The following is a 23,373-nucleotide window of genomic DNA, read 5'->3' on the forward strand; positions in this document are numbered from 1 at the left end:
TTCCGAACCGCCCTCGTATGTTAGGAGCTCAACTGCTAAAAATTGTACAGTAAAAATTAACCGACAATTTTCTAATTTTCGTAAAATTAATGTACGGATTTCAAAGCGCGTAGCGATAAACGGAAAGGCCGCTTGAGTTTGCTGAAGAGACACAAGACACATGGGCGGATACTGTGGTTGCAGAACGATAATGGTTGAATTTTTAATGAAGAACCAATGCGGTATGTGATGGTGCAAAAACAAAATTTGCCGGCTCATAATTCTGGCATTCTTTTACAAATGCAAAAAGCCAAGCCAGGGGAGGAATTAAACTACTACAAATGGATTCCCGAGCGAAATTAAAATTAAAACGCTTTACTATTTTTTTATCGACGATAGTATCAATTTGTTTTAATGGATAGATTATAAGTTATAATTGTTGTGAAGAAGACAACGATTCGTATTAAAGTTATATTTCGTAAATGCATGAAAAGTTGTTATATACGTACATTGATTTTCATTAATAGAGTTTGATTCCAAAAAATGACGAATAGCATACAAGTCCTCCAAAATTATTGTTGAGTCTATTTGCGTTAACTTGCTATTGAGTTTGTCATCTACGCATCGTGTTCTCCATATAGGGCGTAAAAGTCTTGCTACGTATATATACAAACTGTCATGTTTGAAAGAATACATAACTTGATGCATTTCATTCCCAGAAATTAACGAGGATCCACAATGTTGTGACTGCATAAATACTAATAAAAACAATAAAACTGACTACAAGCAAATATGAAACTATTTTATTTTCGTAAATACTCACTTGGACTGGAAGTGCAATGCGACGCATTAGGAGTCTTTTGAACTGGATTATGTTCTAAAAGTCTATTCAGATTAGATCCATAATTATTGTTACTAATTGGAGTAGACATGAACAATTGGGTATGTTGGTGGTTTTCGTATACAGTAGGGCTGTTTAAATATGGACGGCTTCCATGTATGTCGAGGTGTCCCCTAGTCATTTGCACTTGACTAGGCAGTGATGGCTCACCCCCATATAGAAGAAACGCCTGAGCAGCCCAGGTAGCCACATCAGTATCGCGATATTGCTCTGAACATGTGAGCAGCAGGGCCGTAATACAAGCCTCTATTCCTCCTTGAACCTAAAAAAGATGTAGTTTTTATTAAACATATATCGTTCAACCGTTATTGTGTGTCAATGTGCTTTAGATTAAAAATTGTTACTGTTATGATGTAAATACGTTGTTTCGATTTACGTCGTCAAGTTTTTGTTCCATCCAACTTCGATTTACGTTGCCATTCGATTTACGTCGTCGATTTTTTTGCCAGCTTCCATTATGCGCTTTACAGACTATCAGTTATTCGGTGTTTGTAAAGAATCTTACAGTGTGTCGGATCGGTACGACTTGTCGGCTACGACTAAATAATCGGTAAATGTGTTATCGATTCCATACATATGCAGCAGTATCGATTATGCCTTCGGACTTAACTTATATGGTGCACAATATATGGGATATGTACCACACGAGCACTGTCGTCCGGAGCAACTGATAGTCTGTAAAGCGCATTAGTGAAATAAGTACCAACGATGATGACATTGCAACATTTATTACTAAAATTCTTACCAAAAATTCGTCAAAATCTGATTGACATTGCATATATAACGCAATTGTCGAAGTGACGATGTTTTTTATATGTATACAACGTAACGGTTTTTCATTTTTTTATGAACTTAGTAATTTTTAAACCCTTATATTTTTGAATAATGAATTGTTATTTTTTTTTTGTTTGTTTTTGGTTTATATGTTTGCTTTATGGATATATATTTAATTATTTATTTTTTGTGAATAAAAGACTGAATCAGTGATACCATGCGTAGGGAAAAATCCTTTTTTGTAGGGATCATTTCCTAAAATTACATCTGTAAGGAAAGAAGGACAGAGTTTTCATTTTTTCTACAAATGTAGGGAATTTTTCCAATTTCCAGAGTTTACTACATTTTGCAATATTTGAAGATCCAAAATATATGGTAGTCAATGCTTCTATTAATGGAATACGCAATTCGCCGTTGACGATGTTAGTGTAATGATTTTATTTAGAAAAGTTCAGCGGTAACGTTAAAAGATGATTTTGCATTGGCATTTAATTACAAATGCGTAAATATAGTAAAAGTACGATTTTTATTCAGGAATATCTTCAAAAACTGCTTTACAACTGTTACATTGACAACAGTTGTTAATATTTTAGAAACATGTCGTATAGTGAAGAAAATAAAACCATTCCAACAAAATTTAGAAAATAGCCTTTTTGACCAAAGTGCCTCACTATTGAATTAAAGGATTAGCTAGAGGCGGTCGAAAATGACGATTTTAAATAACACTGCATTGCTTGTGGAAAGTTCGTAAATTGTAGAAATCTGACCTGAAGAAACCACAAGAAAAATGTTGGTAGTGTTAAAGATGAGCAATGATGCCGCAATGTTCGAAATCCGAATAAAAATGTCAATATTCATATTATTGAACATTTGGACCCTTTATTGAAGGATATAATCCCTGACTATTAATTTTAAAGAAATTGAATTCAATATAAAATATTTGTTATTTTCTTGCAAATTTGTTTGAATTTAGTACCTTAGGGAAAAATGTAGGGGAAAAATGTTGGGCGTAGGGAAAAAGGGAATTTTTAGGAGCCGCGTGGGGAATTTTCAAAAAACTTCCTCTCATCACTCGACTTAATTACCTTTATTCTTCAAGTTTTTTATTATGTACACGCATATACATACATAATTAAATGGACTTAGGAGTAAGTATGAGCAAGTTTTAATTCGGTTTACGTCGTTTCGATTAACGTCACCAAATTCCGGAACCAATCACGACGTAAATCGAGAGATTACTGTATGGGTTAACATTGTTTGATCATTACTGTTGTTATCGATAAATGTTATAATCGAATTTACTCTTTTGTAATGATATAAATAAAGTCATTCTAGTATTGAACTCAATGTGGGCGGACGTCTTTTGATTACAACAGATTGGCGAAGAGGATTTGAAGAATTTGACATTTTTTACACTTTAAATGTCCAATACCAATTGCAATAGCGGAGAAATATTCAAATTTCTTTAGTTTTGACATTTTAAATGCAGAAAAAATTTCGTGGTCACGATGGGTAAAAAGGTTTAAGACAGCATTAGGTTAGGTTAGGTTAGGTGGCAGCCCGATGTAACAGGTTGGCTGATAAGTCCCCGGTCTGACACATAGATGGTGTCGCTAGTATTAAATGCATATTATTTTTATATAGTACCGACCTTCAAATGATTCGTGTCAAAATTTGACGTCTGTAAGTCAATTAGTTTGTGAGATAGAGCGTCTTTTGTGAAGCAACTTTTGTTATTGTGAAAAAAATGGAAAAAGGAATTTCGTGTTTTAATAAAATACTGTTTTCTGAAGGGAAAAAATACGGTGGAAGTAAAAACTTGGCTTGATAATGAGTTTCCGGACTCTGCCCCAGGGAAATCAACAATAATTGATTGGTATGCAAAATTCAAGCGTGGTGAAATGAGCACGGAGGACGGTGAACGTGTTGGTCATATAATTTATCAATATTTGGATATGCGGAAGCTCTGTGCAAAATGAGTGCCGCGCTAGCTCACATTTGACCAAAAACAACAACGTGTTTTTGCGGTGTTTGCAGCTGTTAACTCGTAATACACCCCGAGTTTTTCCGTTGATATGTGACAATGGATGAAACATGGCTCCATCACTACACTCCTGAGTCCAATCGACAGTCGGCTGAGTGGACAGCGACCGGTGAACCGTCTCCGAAGCGTGGAAAGACTCAAAAGTCCGCTGGCAAAGTAATGGCCTCTGTTTTTTGGGATGGGCATGGAATAATTTTTATCGATTATCTTGAGAAGGGAAAAACCATCAACAATGACTATTATCTGGCCCCAGCGACTTTTTCTTGTTCTCAGACCTCAAAAGGATGCTCGCAAGGAAAAAATTTGGCTGCAATGAAGAGGTGATCGCCGAAACTGAGGACTATTTTGAGGCAAAACCGAAGGAGTACTACCAAAATGGTATCAAAAAATTGGAAGGTCGTTATAATCGTTGTATCGCTCTTGAAGGGAACTATGTTGAATAATAAAAACGAATTTTGACAAAAAAAAATGTGTTTTTCTTTGTTAGACCGGGGACTTATCACGTTTGGTCTACACAGGTAAGTTATTATTTTTAAATCCCAGGTAATACTACAAATAGTAAGTTTTTGATTGCCGGTATCACTGGAAGAATCACTAGTGCTTACCTAGTTTTTGCTGGGCAGGGATCGAGTGTTTTAGATTTAACATGCGCAAACAAAAAGACGGCGAGTCGGCAAATGATTTCGCCGTGGCACTGAAAAAGCTAGCTGTAGGATGTCAATTTGGTGAATACAGAGGCAAGGCAATACGGAATCAATTTGTACATGGGCTTTCGTATAAAACTACAAAGCCGGTTATTGGAAAAGAAAACGTTGGAATTGGATGATGCAAATATAGTTACAGCGAGTGAATTGCCAGAAAAAGGCTAAGGCGGGCAGGATGCTGCGTGAACAAAATTAAGAAGAACAGCGAGTTCAGAAGTAAAGAGAAAAAAGTAACAGCTGACAAAAAGTGTTTCAGGTGTTTCCATTTGACCAAAAAAATGCACTTAAAGACGCCATTTGTTGTTATTGTGAAAAAGCGGGACACTTGAAGAAGATGTGTTTCAAGGAAAAGAAAAAAGAAAAAGTGCTGTTAATAAAATTCAAAGTAAAATCATGCACAGCTTGGTAGTGAATGATCATACAATTAATTTCGATTTGGATACTGTGTCGCTCTTAACAATTATAAATTTACAAGGATGCAGGATGCTGCGTGAACAAAATTAAGAAGAACAGCGAGTTCGGAAGTAAAGAGAAAAAAGTAACAGCTGACAAAAAGTGTTTCAGGTGTTTCCATTTGACCAAAAAAATGCACTTAACGACGCCATTTGTTGTTATTGTGAAAAAGCGGGACACTTGAAGAAGATGTGTTTCAAGGAAAAGAAAAAAGAAAAAGTGCTGTTAATAAAATTCAAAGTAAAATCATGCACAGCTTGGTAGTGAATGATCATACAATTAATTTCGATTTGGATACTGTGTCGCTCTTAACAATTATAAATTTACAAGAGGCCAATTCGCCCCCTCTGTTAGTGCTAATATTTCAATCTGAAAAACACTACAGTGATTAGGTAAACTTTTCGCTATTCGAAGTTCCAGGTCTTTAGAATATACTCCGAAACCCACTTGTCCTTCCAATTTGGAGCCATCAGCGTAGTTTATTCCCTGGGGTCTGTGTGCGCCTTACTGTTGGGAATTAGAGTCCCAAACGTTTTGTCGAAAAGTAGTTTCGCCATAGATTAATCCACTACGTTTGGCACATCTGGCATTGTTTTGAGGACCGAACTGTGGCCGTACCTTTTTTCCGACCACAGCGATAGCTCGCGCAACCGCACAGCCGTTGTTGCAGCTGACTGCTTGGCCAAAATATCTAAAGGCAACAGATGCAACATGACATTAAGGGAATTTGTTCCCGTCTTACTGAATGCGCCTGAGATACACAAGCACGCCATACGCTGTACTTATACAAAATTGTCGGCTGCTGAAGTGCCGCCCACCAGACTACAACACCATATAGCATTAAACGTCCAACCACTGCCGTGTATACCCAATGCACAATTTTCGGTTTTAGTCCGAACTTTTTTCCTTTAGTCTTTTTACACGAGTACAAAGCTACCGTGGCTTTTCTCCCACTTTCTTCAATATTAAGCCTAAAGTTCAGCTTCCTGTCCAAAATAAAGCCAAAGTGTTTTGCACACTCACCAAAGGGAATTGCAAACCGTGGGAATTTTACGATCTTTGCAGTACATGACTAGTTCTGTCTATGCAGGATTTACCCCTTCGCACTCGAGAGGTTTTTCCCTCTTTAGGTATGAAAACGACTTTTGCTTCCCTCCACTTTTCTGGAATATACGCTAAGGTGATACATTCTGTATATATCGCCGACAAACAAGAGATAATTCTGTCAGTCACTGCTTGTAACTCCGCCGGAGTAATTCCATCAGGTCCGGGGAATTCCGATACAATTTCCTCGATAGGAAATGACCGCTGAGACACTGTGGCACCGCCAGAACATGGTTCAACCTGAGTCTGATTTCCAGGAAAATGTGTGTCCAATATTACCTCCAGCGTCTCCTCACTGGACGTTGTCCAATTGGCCTCCGATTTTTTAATGAAACATGGAGCGGAGTTAGTGGATGCTAGTACCTTCCGTAGTCTGGAAGCCTCGGACGTATTCTCAATACTACTTCAGTAATCATTCCAAGAGTTATGCTGAGCCTTTCTCAGTTCTGGCATGTTCCTCCCAGATTCTTCTTGTAAGCGCCCCAATCCTCAGGAGCTCTGGTGGAATTTGCTTTGTTAAAGAGCTTCCTGCACGATTTCCTCATATTATTTAACTCCGTAGACCACCATGGTGGTCAATTTTTCCCCCTTGGCTTCCCTCTAGGGCATGCAGCTTTCAGTGAGATGTTGAAGGCCTTAGTAATCAGCTCCACTCCGTGTTCGACATCTTTCACAGTGCTTATATTTGTCTCTGGTATTTCAGGTATCATATTGAACGATTCCCTATACCTATCCCAATCAGCTTTCCTAACATTTGACGGAAATATAGTCTTGATGGAATGAACATCAAATTTGAAACTGATGTAGCGATATACCTACCACTCGGATATCATTTCATTCAGTTCTTGTGAGGCCAAGGTGACGTCCAAAACCTCTTGCCTGTTTTTAGTGACGAAGGTTTGGGCATTTCCCAAACTACCAAATTAGTACGCAAAATAAACTCTAGGAGTGACTCTCCTCTTGTATTAATGGCACCGCTTCCCCATATACTATGATGTGCATTTGCATCGTATCCCTCAACTAAGGTGTTAACGGCACATGGAGGCATCTCCTATCATGTCCCATGTAGACCGAAAATACCCAATATTTGCATTTGGCTATTTCTGGCTACGACAGTATCTGCATTGCACATTGGAGGAAGCAGAAACAAGTAAAACTCATTTTTAGCAATTATACAGGCTCGATTTACATCATTACCAGTATACTGCAATAGTTTGAACCCCGGAGTACTTAATTCACATATTTTGTTTCTATAAACATATGGTACTTGAATAAGAACTATATCTATGTCCCCTTTCATCAGGAGAACTTTTAAGGCAGCACATGCAGCCTTACAATGGTGAATATTTATCTGGAGGATCCGTAGGACCATCGAGATTTTCCACAACCGTCACATCAGCCGTTTCAGTCGAGTCATCAAGAATGTCCTCTTCTGAGATTTCGGTGACTCTCGCAATAACCATAGGTTCAACTTTGGTGAGTTTTGAGGCAGTAGAAACCTCCTCTCGCATACGGTGTCAATCAAAATCCTGCATCTTTGGTATATCCCTCAACTTCGCAATAGGACCCGCTTACTTCTGATTCAGACAGAGGTTTGTCCATTTCTGAATCCTTTAGCTGATCGTTTTTATCGGCCCTGAGACTTTGCTAGATGTGGCAAAGACTGAGTGTTCAATATAAACACTGCATGCCGTCTTGGTCCATCCACTTCATCCAAACGGCCAACCTTCCAATCAGCTGTTGAAAGATTTGGATTGCATTGTTTCAGTCTATTTAAAATATATTCAGGGTCAGGAGGGTATCCACGCATGTGCTCTAGGTCTAGCCGGTATGTCCTTCTTCTCGACTAACTCTAGAGCAGCTTTAAAACATTCTATAGACCTCAGGTCCTCAAATGCGACTAGCTTAAATCGTCCTTGATACCAACCGACCTTTTGGTGTGGAGGATCTGGGCGGGGACACTTTTGCAGCACCTGTGCGTAGACGCCAGACAAAGCATTCTCACTTGTGCTTTCGAACAATACCGTTCACTGCTCCCCTATTAACAATCGCCAACACAAGGCTGTTTTTGCCACTGAGGCAAACGATCTTTGATCCCTTTTGGAAGATGGCAGTTCATCGGGCGATCTTTCCCTCTTTCCAGCTTCAAGAATTCCTTGCGCCCATTTTGAGGAATTGCTTTGCTTAGTCGACAATGTGCTTGGGTCGACTGATCCTAATTTCTTTAGGATAAACAAGGCATTTCTTCGTTCCTTAATTCTCTTTCCTTTTGATGTCGTTACCCTAAGGAAGGTTCGAGTTGTCAAATTATCGCACCCTGTCGACCCGTCTACAGGTCGCCTAATTGGGCCTAACTCATTGCCCAAATTTATAACTTTAGTCAATACTCGTCCACTGGGCCCTGAAGTTAGCAACCCAGTGGATGACTTTGAATTTCGCTGCATGGTGGCTTAATTTCCCACCAAACTTGAAATTCGTAATAAGTACTTATTACGATGAGATAATCCTCTATTGAAAAAACACGTCCGTTCAGTTCGATTCGGTTGAATAATGAATCATCAGTCGGGTAGGTTTAGCTGGGCAAGCGAAAAGGTGACGAGCGTAAAGTGGCCCTTGGTTACAGATGGGATACACATCAGCTACGCTGCTATCGATCACTGATAATAAGAATTGAGGTGGCTGCACTTGCCTAATCTTAAGTGGGCTAAAACCACCCTGGTCAGCTTAGGGAGGTCTCTCTCCTCCGGTGCTATGGGCCGTGGTCGAACTCCGAGAACAGGATTAACCTTGTAACTTCTCCACGCTTCAGCTACAGTACCCTCATGAATCCTGTTCAGACCTGTCTGGTATGCTGTCTGATCTAGAGACTCTCTTTTATAACGCTGGATCTTGGGCTCTGGAAGGTGAATATCAACCCTTACATTCCTGGGTGGAGGTTATCTATCCACAAGATGGTGATTTGTACGACTGCTTCGATAGAAACCCAAGAGGTACTGCTTTGACAACATGTAATTGTGTCGACGCACTGGGATGATCTTGGTCTCCGCATAAAGGTGATCCAGGGGTGTACAGCGGAGACATCTTGTTGCAGTTCTAAGGGCAGAGTTCTGACAGGTCTGTATGTTATTCCACTGCGTGTCGCTCGTTTGAGGTGTCCACACTGGCCCTGCATAGTTTACCACTGACCGGCCAATTGCCTTATAAAGGGTGATACTGTCAAAATTTGGTCAATATAAACTTGACGTATTTCTTTCAATTTTGAATTTAAAAAACCTGAACACCCCTCATTTTGAAGGTGTGTGTGTGTAGAATGTTGCTCCTATTTTGATTTTGGAATTCACTCTTCAGTTGTCAAAATGCCGTCCAAGCAAGAAGAGCAGCGTATCAAAATTTTGCTCGCGCATCGCGAAAATCCGAGCTACTCGCACGCAAAGCTGGCAAAATCGCTAAAAGTTGCCAAATCAACCGTTACAAATGTAATTAAAGTGTTTGGGGAACGTTTGTCGACAGCCAGGAAGTCTGGATCGGGGGGAAATCGAAAACCGGAAGCCGCTGAGACGACAAAGAGAGTTGCCGGTAGTTTCAAGCGAAACCCTAACCTCTCTCTCCGAGATGCCGCAAATAAGCTGGGTGTATCGTCTACAACCGTGCATCGAGCCAAAAAACGAGCCGGACTCCAAATCGCGATGATAAACAAAATACGACGGCCAAAGCGCGATCCCGGAGGCTGTACACGACGATGCTGACGAAGTTTGACTGCATGGTAATGGACAGGAGTTTATACGGCAAAAGGAAGGGGAAAGGTAGCAGATATTTTCAACCACATAAAACTGTCAAAGTTCGCAAAGAAATATCTGGTTTGGCAAGCCATCTGTACCTGTGGCTTGAAAAGCAGCATTTTCATAGCTTCCGGGACTGTCAACCAAGAAATTTACGTGAAAGAGTGTTTGAATAAACGTCTGCTGCCTTTCCACTGTTGGGGATTAGAGTCTCAAACTTTTTGTAGAAAAGTGGACTCGTCAAAGTGTAATCCACTACGTTAGGCACATCTGTCATTATTTTGAGGACCGAACTGTGACCGTAACTTTTTTCCGACCACAGCGATAGCTCGCGCAACCGCACAGCCGTTGTTGCAGCTGACTGTTTGGCCAAAATGTCTAAAGGCAATAGATGCAGCATGACATTAAGGGAATTTGTTCCTGTCTTGCTGAATGCGCCTGAAATACACAAACACGCCATACGCTGAACTTTATCTAAACAAGTCGGTTTCTGAAGTGCCGGCCACCAGACTACAACACCATATAGCATTATAGGTCTAACCACTGCCGTGTATAGCCAATGCACAATTTTTGGTTTTAGTCCCCACTTTTTCCCTATTGCCTTTTTGCACGAGTATAAAGCTACCGTTGCTTTCCTCGCCCTTTCTTCAATATTAAGCTTAAAGTTCAGCTTCCTGTCCAAAATAACGCCAAGGTATTTTGCACACTCACCAAAGGGAATTTCAGTACCCCCTAAGGAAATGGGCCTAACCGTGGGAGTTTTGCGATCCTTGTAGTACATGACTAGTTCTGTCTTTGCAGGATTTACCCAAGGACCATTATCTTTCGCCCATTTCTCAGTCATCCGGAGGGCTCTCTGTATAATATCTCTAACTGTTGATAGGAATTTTCCCCTGACTGCTAGCGCCACATCATTTGCGTATGCCACCACTTGTATCCTTTCTTTTTCTAGGGAAACCAGAAGGTTGTTTATAGCAACATTCTAAAGAAGATAGAACTCCTCCTTGAGGAGTGCTTCTGTTCACATACCTTTGTATGTTTGCTTGTCCTAGTGTGGCTGAAATACGTCTTTTCATTAGAAGTTTGTCTAACAGCCTAAGTATACATGGATCAACATTCAGAGTTGTCAGTCCATTTAATATCGAGCTCGGATGGACATTATTGAACGCCCCTTCGATGTCTAGAAACGCCACAATTGTGTATTCTTTGACAGATAGTGAGCTTTCAATAAAGCTGACTAGTTCATGTAATGCGGTCTCAGCAGACCTGCCCTTCGAGTATGCATGCTGTCGTTTCGAGAGCAAACTTGAATCGGAGCTAGTTCTAAGATAAATATCTATCATCCTCTTCAGAGTCTTAAGTAGGAATGATGATCAGCTGATTGGTCGGAAATCCTTCGCATTCGAGTGAGAGGCTTTTCCCGCTGTAGGTATGAAAACGACTTTTGATTCCCTCCACTTTCCTGGAATATATGCTAAGTTGATACATCCTATATACATATATCCCCGACAACCAGGGGATAATTCTGTCAGCCACCGCTTGTAACTCCGCCGGAGCAATTCCATCAGGTCCGGGGGATTTGAATGATCCAAAGCTATTTAACGCCCATTTTATTCTAGATTCCGATACAATTTCCTCGATAGGAAACGACCGCTGAGCCACTTTGGCACCGCCAGTACATGGTTCAACCGTCTGATTTCCGGGAAAATGTGTGTCCAATAGTACCTCCAGCGTCGCCTCACTGGACGTTGTGCAATTAGCCTCCGATGTTTTAATGAAACCTGGAGAGGAGTTCGTGGATGCTAGCACCTTCCGTAGTCTGGAAGCCTCGGACGTATTCTCAATGCTGCTGCAGTAATCATTCCAAGAGTTATGCTGATCCCTCAGTTCTCGCTTGTATCCTCTCAGATTCTTCTTGTAAGCGTCCCAATCCACAGGAGCTCTGGTGGACGTTGCTTTGTTAAAGAGCTTCCTGCACGATTTCCTCATTTTACCTAACTCCGTAGACCACCATGGTGGTCGATTTTTCCACCAAATTAGTACGCAAAATAAACTCTAGGAGTGACTCTCCTCTTGTATTAATGTCACCACTTCCCCATATACTGTGATGTGCCTTTGCATCGCATCCCATAATGAGTTTTGTCTTTGTTTTCAATGACTCCTAACTAAGGTGTTAACGGCACATGGAGGCATCTCCCTATCATGTCCCATGTAGACCGAAGATACCCAATATTTGCACATTGAAGGAAGCAGAAACAAGTTGAGCTCGTTTTAGCAATTATACAGGCTTGATTTACATCATTACCAGTATATTGCAATAGTTTGAACCTCGGAGTACTTAATTCACATATTTCGTTTCTATAAACATATAGTTCTTGAATAAGAACTATATCTATGTCCCCTTTCATCAGGAGAACTTTTAAGGCAACACATGCAGCCTTACAATGGTGAAGATTTATCTGGAGGACACGTAGGACCATCGAGATTTTCACCAACCGTCACATCAGCCGTTTCAATCGAGTCATCAAGAATGTCTTCTTCAGAGATCTCGGTGACTCTCGCAATAACCATAGGTTCAACTTTGGTGAGTTTTGAGGCAGTAGAAACCTCTTCTCGCATACGGTGTCTATCCATGTCTGCATCTTTGGCATCTCCCTCGACTTCGCAAGAGGATCCGCTTATTTGTGATTCAGACAGGGGCTTGTCGATTTCCGAATCCTTTAGCTGATCGTTTTTATATACCTTCATTTGTATATAATTAAAGCCATAACATACAGGGCCCTGAGACAAAGACTGAGTGTTCAATATAAACACTGCATGCCGTCTGGGTCCATCCACTTCATCCAAACGGCCAACCTTCCAATCAGCTGTTGGAAGATCTGGATTGCATTGTTTCAGTCTATTTAAAATAGATTCAGGGTCACACAGAAAAAAATATCACCAAAATATTTCCAATTAAAAAGTTAATTGAAGTTGAAAATTTTTTCAATTAATAAATTAATTGATACAATTAACTTTTTAATCATGATAGAAACATTAAGTTAACTAAGTCAATGATTGAAAATTTTAAAATTTTTAATTAAAAAATTATTTGATACAATTAACTTTTTAATCAAATTCGGAAGACTAATTCAGTTAAAAAAGTGCTGATTTTTTTTAATTAAAAATGTATTTCAAACAATCAATTGTTAATCCAAATAAAAACTCTTAGCCAATTCAGAAAGTAATTAAAAATAGTTACCTTTTTTATTTAATTAATGAATTGATTGAGTTTTGCAATCAACATCAATTAAATTTTTAATTGAATAAATTAAAAAATTAATTGAAAAAAATCAATTAAATTTTTAATCAAGAATTTTTTCTATGCCCAATTAAAACTGTGATTGATAGTATCATTTTCGAGATTAAAGACATTTCAATTAAAAAATTAGTTGGATCAATTAATTTGGTGATTGAATCAGAAAAAAAATTTTTGTGTGCAGGAGGGGTTTGCAGGTATCCACGCATGTGCTCTAGGTCTAGCCGGTATGTCTTTCTTCTCGACTAACTCCTTCCCAAACTTCACCAATTAGTATCCGAGCAGCTTTAAAACTTTCTATAGACCTCTGGTCGTCAAATGCGACTAGCTTAAGTCGTCCTTAATACCAACCAGCCTCTTGGTGTCGAGGATCGGGACCGGGAAACTTTTCCAGCACCTGTGAGTAGACGCCAGACAAAGCATTCTCAATTTCCCCCATTTTTGCTTTGGAACCATACCGTCCAATGCTCCTTTATTAATGATAGCCATCACAAGGCTGTCTTTAGCAACTGAGGCAAACGATCGTTGATCCCTTTTGGAGGATGGCAGCTCATCCGGTGATCGTTCCCTTTTTCCAGCCTCAAGAATTCCTTGAGCCCATTTTAAGGAATCGCTTTGTTTAGCCGACGTGCTTGGGTCGACTGATCCTAATTTCTTTAGGATAAACAAAGCATTTCTGCGTTCCTTGAATCTCTTTCGTGAGGGATTACCTCCTTTTGATGCCGTTACCTTGGAAAGGGTTCGACTTGTCAAAGTGTCGCCACCAGAGATGGTCTGTCGTAAACTAAAGGGTGATTCTTTTGAGGTTAGGATTTTCATGCATTAGTATTTGACAGATCACGTGGGATTTCAGACATGGTGTCAAAGAGAAAGATGCTCAGTATGCTTTGACATTTCATCATGAATAGACTTACTAACGAGCAACGCTTGCAAATCATTGAATTTTATTACCAAAATCAGTGTTCGGTTCGAAATGTGTTTCGCGCTTTTTTATCGACAAATTTTGTTCAGCGATGAGGCTCATTTCTGGTTGAATGGCTACGTAAATAAGCAAAATTGCCGCATTTGGAGTGAAGAGCAACCAGAAGCCGTTCAAGAACTGCCCATGCATCCCGAAAAATGCACTGTTTGGTGTGGTTTGTACGCTGGTGGAATCATTGGACCGTATTTTTTCAAAGATGCTGTTGGACGCAACGTTACGGTGAATGGCGATCGCTATCGTTCGATGCTAACAAACTTTTTGTTGCCAAAAATGGAAGAACTGAACTTGGTTGACATGTGGTTTCAACAAGATGGCGCTACATGCCACACAGCTCGCGATTCTATGGCCATTTTGAGGGAAAACTTCGGAGAACAATTCATCTCAAGAAATGGACCGGTAAGTTGGCCACCAAGATCATGCGATTTGACGCCTTTAGACTATTTTTTGTGGGGCTACGTCAAGTCTAAAGTCTACAGAAATAAGCCAGCAACTATTCCAGCTTTGGAAGACAACATTTCCGAAGAAATTCGGGCTATTCCGGCCGAAATGCTCGAAAAAGTTGCCCAAAATTGGACTTTCCGAATGGACCACCTAAGACGCAGCCGCGGTCAACATTTAAATGAAATTATCTTCAAAAAGTAAATGTCATGGACCAATCTAACGTTTCAAATAAAGAACCGATGAGATTTTGCAAATTTTATGCGTTTTTTTAAAAAAAAAAGTTATCAAGCTCTTAACAAATCACCCTTTACAAGGTATTTGACATACATTTACGACGTATTTTACCATACGTCAAAAACGTCGTAAACCTTCATATAATACTCGTTCTTTGACAATATAAGAATTTGTACAGTATACTTTTTTTTAGAACATTGCCTTTCATTAAAAAAAAAACACATTTTCACTAAAGAAAAATGTTAACCTTCGTAAAATACTTAGTTTTTTGCAATGTAAGTATTTTTTGTACAGTAGACGTTTTTTAGCACCATTTATGTCTTACTTGATTGGAGAAGGCGTTTTCCTTCTCCTTATAAAAAAATAGTAAATATAGGCGTACTACTGCCAGTTGGATTTCATATAGCCGTATTAAAATCGGAGTTATTAATAAATTTAAATCTGCGTGGTTGGAATTTTGCATGTCCACACGTTTTACCTAAATCCGATTTTTGCCACAACATTTTTCACAGTTTCAGTAATTTGAAACCGCGTTGAATTCAAACGTTTATGTCTGAAAACGTGCAAATTGCTTTTGAGTAAAAATTTCAAAATATTATTATAAAAAAAATCTAAAATACTTCAATAAGACGTTTTTATGACTTAGGATACTAAAAATAGTTTTTGAAATCAAATCATGTAGGTGTTTTTGACATTTACTACGTTTTTTACGTTTTATACAGGTATATGACGTTTTCGACGTTTACAACTTTTTGACAGTAGAAAATCCAAAAACTTGCTATTCGGACCACCTCTTGTCGCCACCTGTCGACCCGTCTACAGGTCGACTAATTGGGCCTAACTCTTGGTCATTGCCCAAATTTATAACTCCACTCGATACCCATGCGCTGGGTCCTGAAGTTAGCAACCCAGTGGATGTCTTTGAATTTCGCTGCATGGTGGTTTAATACAGTGTTGCCAGGTTAGGGGGTTTCCCCCAAATTTAGGGGTTTTTTCACGTTTAGGGGGATTTTTAGGGGTAAAATTTATTTGGGGGGATTTTTGGGGGTAAACAATTATTTCAGACCTAATTCTCAAGCAAATTCGGAACAATTCTAGCATGAGTTATGAGAAAAAAGATGCGGAAAGTCAACAAGAAGATCCTAAATACAAACAAGTATCCAATATAATTATTTTCGTTATCTTTTTTAAACTCTTCTGTTGAAAGGGCATTTTTATTATTTGACAAAATTAAAAACAATCGTAATTTAACTTAGCAGCTGAAAGCTTTTTAAGAGTAAGCCCGCTTTTTAAATTGATATACATATTGTATTATTACATCCATAGAAAAAATAATTTCCTCAGGGATGAAATTTTAAACAAACGAAAGTCTCTTTTGTTTTAAAGTATTTTCTTAAAAAGCAAATTTTATTTTTTATTTACTTCAATCGAAAAAAAAAATTTAGCATCAAAAGAAAACCTAGTTTTTCTAAAATTTCGTTTCTCAGGAAAGAACTCTTCTTTCAGGATATATATTTGTGTTAAATTTAATTTTTAAAGTGTATCACTACAGGATTTTTTTCACGTAATTTTGGGACCACTTTTTGTACTATTATATTCTGAAATTTTTTGGGGGTTTTTGAAAAAAACTCAGACCAATTTAGGGGTTTTTTTCTTAAGATTTTGGGGGGAAGAATCAAAAATCACCTGACAACACTGGTTTAATATCCACCACACTTGAAATTCGTAATAGGTACTTATTACGATTTTATCCGCTATTAAAAAACACGTCCGTTCCGTTCGACGGTTGAATTGTATATGAAATGTATGCCTGCAGACAAAAGACGAGTTTGTGCAAAATTTCAGCACGATTGCTTCATCATTGAAGACTGTAGCGTGATTACAACAGACACACGGACATTGTTATATCGTCTTAGAATTTATCCCTGATCAAGAATATATATACTTTATATAGTCGGAAATCGATATTTCGATGTGTTGCGAATGGAATGACAAACTTATTATACTCCCGTCACCATTCTATGGTGGTGGGTATAAAAAAATCTAAAATACTTCAATATGACGTTTTCATGACTTGGGATATTAATAATAGTCTAGGGATCCTGTAGGTGCGTTAGAAGCTGAAATTTTTAATGCGCAAATAGTTACGTGCTGACAAACTACCATTACCATTTACACTTGCTTTTACATTTTTTATTTTCCAGGCGAAAGCCTGGGGAAACCTTGAAATTAAAAAATGTAAAAGCAAGTGTAAATGCTTTACATTTTCAATAAAAACTAAGTTTCCAACTCCACGTGCTGACAACCTACCATTACCATTTACACTTGCTTTTACATTTTTTATTTTCCAGGCGAAAGCCTGGGGAAACCTTGAAAATAAAAAATTTAAAAGCAAGTGTAAATGGTAATGGTAGTTTGTTAGCACGTGGAGTGGGAAACTTAGTTTTTATTGATGGGACAATGAACGCCAAAATGTATTTTAACATAACAGGTTGGCTGATAAGTCCCCGGTCTGACATAGATGGCGTCGCTAGTATTAAATGCATATTATTTTTATATAGCACCAACCTTCAAATGATTCGTGTCAAAAATTTGACGTCTGTAAGTCCATTAGTTTGAGAGATAGATCGTCTTTTGTGAACCAACTTTTGTTATTGTGAAAAAAAGGGAAACAATGGAAAAAAAGGAATTTCGTGTTTTGATAAAATACTGTTTTCTGAAGGGAAAAGATACGGTGGAAGTAAAAACTTGGCTTGATAATGAGTTTCCTGTCTCCGCCCCAGGGAAATCAACAATAATTGATTGGTATACAAAATTCAAGCGTGGTGAAATGAGCACGGAGGACGGTGAACGCAGTGGACGCCCGAAAGAGGTGGTTACCGACGAAAACATCTAAAAAAATCCACAAAATGATTTTGAATGACCGTAAAATAAAGTTGATCAAGATAGCAGAGACCTTAAAGATATCAAAGGAACGTGTTGGTCATATCATTCATCAATATTTGGATATGCGGAAGCTCTGTGCAAAATGGGTGCCGCGCGAGCTCACATTTGACCAAAAACAACAACGTGTTGATGATTCTGAGCGGTGTTTGCAGCTGTTAACTCGTAATACACCCGAGATTTTCCGTCGATATGTGACAATGGATGAAACATGGCTCCATCACTACACTCCTGAGTCCAATCGACAGTCGGCTGAGTGGACAGCGACCGGTGAACCGTCTCCGAAGCGTGGAAAGACTCAAAAGTCCGCTGGCAAAGTAATGACCCCTGTTTTTTGGGGATGCGCATGGAATAATTTTTATCGATTATCTTGAGAAGGGAAAAACCATCAACAGTGACTATTAATGGCGTTATTGGAGCGTTTGAAGGTCGAAATCGCGGCAAAACGGCCCCATATGAAAAAGAAACAAGTGTTGTTCCACCAAGACAACGCACCGTGCCACAAGTCATTGAAAACGATGGCAATAAGTCATGAATTGGGCTTCGAATTGCTTCCCCACCCACCGTATTCTCCAGATCTGGCCCCCAGCGTCTTTTTCTTGTTCTCAGACCTCAAAAGGATGCTCGCAGGGAAAAAATTTGGCTGCAATGAAGAGGTGATCGCCGAAACTGAGGCCTATTTTGAGGCAAAACCGAAGGAGTACTACCAAAATGGTATCAAAAAATTGGAAGGTCATTATAATCGTTGTATCGCTTTTGAAGGGAACTATGTTGAATAATTAAAACGAATTTTGACAAAAAAATGTGTTTTTCTTTATTAGACCGGGGAATTATTAGCCAACCTGTTATTTAAACATTTTGAAAGAAAATCTTCACTCCAGCGCTGCTAAACAGGGATTCCGAGATAAAGACTTCTTGTTCCAACAAGGCAACTACCCCAAAACATACGACCGCCACCGAAAATCCAAGGTACCAACCCCATTGAAAACTAGGGTCTCATTTGGAATCGTGGATCGGACAAAGCCAAATTTCAACTTAAAAAACTTGTTACAGGAAGAATGGGGCAAAATCTCTCACGAAACGTGTCGAAAATTGGTAGAGTCGATTCCAAGACGACTGGAAGCCATTTGCGCTAACAAAAGGCACTATACCAACTACTAAGTGGACCAAAATACTGCCTCATACAATGTGATTACTGATACGATGAATACTTTTGTATGTATGTCCATAGCTTAGGTTAGATTTTATGTATGTCCATAGCTTAGGTTAAGTTAGGTTAGGTGGCAGCCCGATGTAGCAAACTCACATAGACTATTCAGTCCATTGTGATACCACATTGGTGAAGGTCTCTCTTATCACAGAGTGCTGCCCGATTCCATGTCCGAGTCCAAATGGCGTTCCACATTGCAGTGGAACCACCCAGCAAAAAAAAAGCGTCGCCAAAAAAGTAATGAAAATGTTCTTTTTGGATCCGGAAGTGGTGCAAATTGACGCAGAAGCGATGAATTTAACATGGGCTTGTCATAGGACGGAAGTCCTCCATTTCAACAGCCGTTGCACTGAATTTGCATCACTTCTTTAGGTGTTATTCGAATTCAATGTTTTGGATGTAAATTAAAAAATTCTGTGATATTTTGTCAAATAAATAATTTTTATAATTTTGAATGGATTCTAACGCTTGTCGGAAACGTTTGAACTGAAATAGTTTCACAAATTAAAATTTTTTTCATATTGGATTTAACATTTTTGTCGACAAAATTTAAGTGATTTGTATCATTTTATGAATTCTTACTCTGTTTTTAACCTATTTGAAACAAAACAAGTTAAAATTATCCATTAAAAGTATGAAAAAACCAAGTTATAAAAATTTAATTAAAAGAACTTCGTAGGTAGTTAAAATAAAGAACATCATTGGGAGTGCATCTTCTGGAAGTGCTTTTAAAGTTGTGCCTTTGGAAGAACTTCAACTTTTTTGCTGGGCACTTAAAGAAGCAATCAGAAAAGTCACCAGCATTACTGAGTTGGGATAATCCACCGCTGAAAAACTTATCGGTGTTGGGTCGAAACAGGAATCGAACCCACGACCTTGTGTATGCAAGGTGAGCATGCTAACCATTGCACCACGGTACATGTCCATGGAAACATTTTAATAAAACTATTTCATAAAAATGTTAAACGGTTTACAAAAAAATGCATTTGATTCCAAGGAATAAAAAAACGAATATTTTTGTGAGTCACTGTACGACTCTTTACTTTGTTTAGTGGTCTTGCGGAGTTACTTGTTTTTTCGTAAATGAAATTGGATCACCAGTTAAGTTTTATGGTTGGTGTTGATCTGGACAAGGGTTATTTTTAATAATTATGTGCCACACAAGCAACCAAACCGTTGTTCTTTTGCAGGAAACGTTTCTGGGCCTGGAAACGTTTTCTGCAAATTAGCCGCCATATACTTGCGATTTTCCTCCTTTCTGTCTGACCATGTGAAAGAACGTCATCAACCCAGCATCGAATAAACACCTCAACGATAGATTATGCAAAATTTCCGATTTGGTTATGCAAAATTACATGAAATATATTTGGATTATATTGTTTTTCATTATCGTCTGTATACTTTCTGCTTTATTATGAAATAAACATACGAATATTTATCTCAAAAAATTATATTTTTTCGGATACGAAAATTCTTGCTCGTATTAGAAAATCTGTTTCAAAAATATAGTCCTTCTAGAATATCTTCATCGAGTTTGGTTTTGCATGTGAAATGCAAAAGGGTCTTTATAGAACGGCAATATATGTGACTACCGAAGAAATATTTATGCTAGGTTAGACTTAGGTTAACTTCAGCAAACAATGACTGCTGTCCCTTTTTCAGCAGACTTTCTGCTGTTTTAGCAGACTTTTCTGCTGTCCCTACTAACAAATTTCTTTGGGTGTATATTAACCCAGGTCTAATGCCTTATATATGATTATATCTATCCTTAGGTTAGGTTAGGTTAGGTTAAAGTGGCAGCCCGATTAAGTTTCAAGCTCACTTAGACTATTCAGTCCATTGTGATACCACATTAACTAAAAGTGCCTATTACAAATGGGCACTTCTGGTTTTAACCGCTGAACCTTCCTTATTATTTTCTTCTGTTGAACCAACCAGCTTGTTCAAAAACATAAAACATGGCCTGATAATCACAATTTTCGTCACATCTCTTCATGGTCCTAGAATACCTCTAAAATCGGGAGATCGGTCTATATGGGGGCTATATCAAAACAGGGACCGGTATTCACCATTTTCAGCACACCTATTTATGGTCCTAGAATAGGGGCTTTATCAAAACATGGTCCGATAATCACAATTTCGGCACACGTCTTTATGGTCCTACCTCTAGATTTCCAATTTCAGGCAAATTGGATAAAAACTACGGTTTCTAAAAGCACAAGACCCCAAATCGGGCGATCGGTGTATACGGGAGCTATATCAAAACCTGGACCGATAAGCCCATCTTCGAACTGGGCCTGCGTGCAGACAAAAGACGATTCTGTGCCACATTTCAGGTAGCTCCATTATTGAAGACCGCAGCGTGATTACAACAGACAGAAAGACGGACATGTTTATATCGTCTTAGAATTTCTCCTTGATCAGGAATATATATATATACTTTATGTAGTCGGAAATCGATATTTCGATGTGTTACAAACGGAATGACAAACTTATTATACCCCCGCATCATTCTATGGTGGTGGGTATAAAAACCAAAGAGAACACTTGCAATTGTAGTGGCATATCGTTTAGTTGAGTTATTCCCCACATAATTTAAATGTTTGACATAGCCGAATATGTTGAGCGTTCGGTACGGTCTTATTTTGTTCAAGGGATGGGTGTTCGAGCCAACTTTTGACTATATTTATAAAGGGTGATACGGTCAAAATTTGGTCAAGGGAAAACGCGTGTAAATCGGTGAAATCGTTTATTTAAAAAATCAAATTAAATTTATTTTTCAAGTTCAATTAGTATAAAATTCAGGAAAAATATTCAGTTAGGCTTTCGCTTTTCCAAATCCGAATTGCCGGGCCTCACGCTTGACACCTGCCATCAGATTTTGTACAGCCACCTAGTCCACCTTCAGAAAGCCAGTTTGCCTTGAACTGCTGCTCGTCCTTAGCATTTTTTTTTTTTGGTCTTCTTTAGGTTCCGCTTGACAATAGCCCAGTATTTCTCAATTGGGCGGAGCTCTGGCGTGTTGGGAGGGTTCTTGTCCTTGAGAACCACATGCACGTTGTTGGCGGCGTACCACTCCATGGCCTTATTACCGCAATGGCAAGATGCCAAATCCGGCCAAAACAGTACGGAACAACCGTGTTTCTTCAGGAAAGGCAGCAGACGTTTATTCAAACACTCTTTCACGTAAATTTCTTGGTGTACAGTCCCGGAAGCTATGAAAATGCTGCTTTTCAAGCCACAGGTACAGATGGCTTGCCAAACCAGATATTTCTTTGCGAACTTTGACAGTTTTATGTGCTTGAAAATATCTGCTACCTTTCCCCTTCCTTTTGCCGTATAAAACTCCTGTCCCGGAAGCTGCTTGTAGCCGGCTTTGACGTAGGTTTCGTCGTCCATTACCACGCAGTCAAACTTCGTCAGCATCGTCGTGTACAGCCTCCGGGATCGCGCTTTGGCCGTCGAATTTTGTTTATCATCGCGATTTGGAGTCACTACCTTCTTGTAAGTCGATAGTCCGGCTCATTTTTTGGCTCGATGCACGGTTGTAGACGATACACCCAGCTTATTTGCGGCATCTCGGAGTGAGAGGTTAGGGTTTCGCTTGAAACCACCGGCAACTCTCTTTGTCGTCTCAGCGGCTTCCGGTTTTCGATTTCCCCCCGATCCAGACTTCCTGGCTGTCGACAAACGTTCCCCAAACACTTTAATTACATTTGTAACGGTTGATTTGGCAACTTTTAGCGATTTTGCCAGCTTTGCGTGCGAGTAGCTCGGATTTTCGCGATGCGCGAGCAAAAATTTCATACGCTGCTCTTCTTGCTTGGACGGCATTTTGACAACTGAAGAGTGAATTCCAAAATCAAAATAGGAGCAACATTCTACACACACACACACACCTTCAAAATGAGGGGTGTTCAGGTTTTTTAAATGCAAAATTGAAAGAAATACGTCAAGTTTATATTGACCAAATTTTGACCGTATCACCCTTTACATATATGTATATGTGTATAAACATATTTTTTAAACCCTCTATCATATCCGTTTGTAATGTATTAAAATATTGGTTTCAGAGTCGATGAATTGATTTTTTTTTGGTAAAAATACAGGAATCAAAGGTAAATAAAAACGTGTCACTGTCAATCAAACGTGGACTCGAACTCGCATCTGTTGAATAAATTCTCTGAATACTCTAACGAATAAATCAGCTAAACGACTACAAGAAATGATAACGCGATCGATTATGTGTGTGTGTATTGGGTTTTCGCTCCTTTCCTAAAAATTTAAATAGTAACGGCGTTACGACATTAGTTCGGTTGCGCTTTAAAAGGGTAATCATATATTTTCTATTGGCTCTCTAATAATATAATATTATAATATTCTTGAATTTAAAATTTGTTAAAATTAAATTTATATTTAACCCAAAGAGCATTTCATTCACACAAGTTATGAATAATATCATTCTTTTGTATCACATATAAATATTATATGAATTACACTGTATTGCAAAAACAATTGTATTATGGA

At 38.8% G+C, this 23,373-nt stretch overlaps 1 protein-coding gene and 1 long non-coding RNA gene across 4 annotated transcripts in view; both read right to left on the reverse strand.

Annotated features, from left to right (window-relative positions):
* The window catches only part of LOC142223579 (uncharacterized), a 379,474-nt gene that overhangs the window by 275,864 nt on the left and 80,237 nt on the right, over positions 1–23,373 (reverse strand). The window lies entirely within an intron of this gene.
* The window catches only part of Nup154 (nuclear pore complex protein Nup154), a 186,260-nt gene that overhangs the window by 89,415 nt on the left and 73,472 nt on the right, over positions 1–23,373 (reverse strand). For 2 of the 3 annotated variants that reach the window (XM_075295767.1, XM_075295766.1), the window contains exons 8-9: positions 803–1,142; positions 489–737 (exon numbers count right to left, since the gene is read on the reverse strand). In XM_075295767.1, the coding sequence (XP_075151882.1) occupies positions 489–737; positions 803–1,142 (589 nt within the window). The remainder of the gene's footprint in view (positions 1–488; positions 738–802; positions 1,143–23,373) is intronic. The other variant, XM_075295768.1, reaches the window with a different exon arrangement.

This window comes from Haematobia irritans, chromosome 2 (assembly GCF_050003625.1).
Source record: "Haematobia irritans isolate KBUSLIRL chromosome 2, ASM5000362v1, whole genome shotgun sequence".
Lineage (NCBI taxonomy): Eukaryota > Metazoa > Arthropoda > Insecta > Diptera > Muscidae > Haematobia > Haematobia irritans.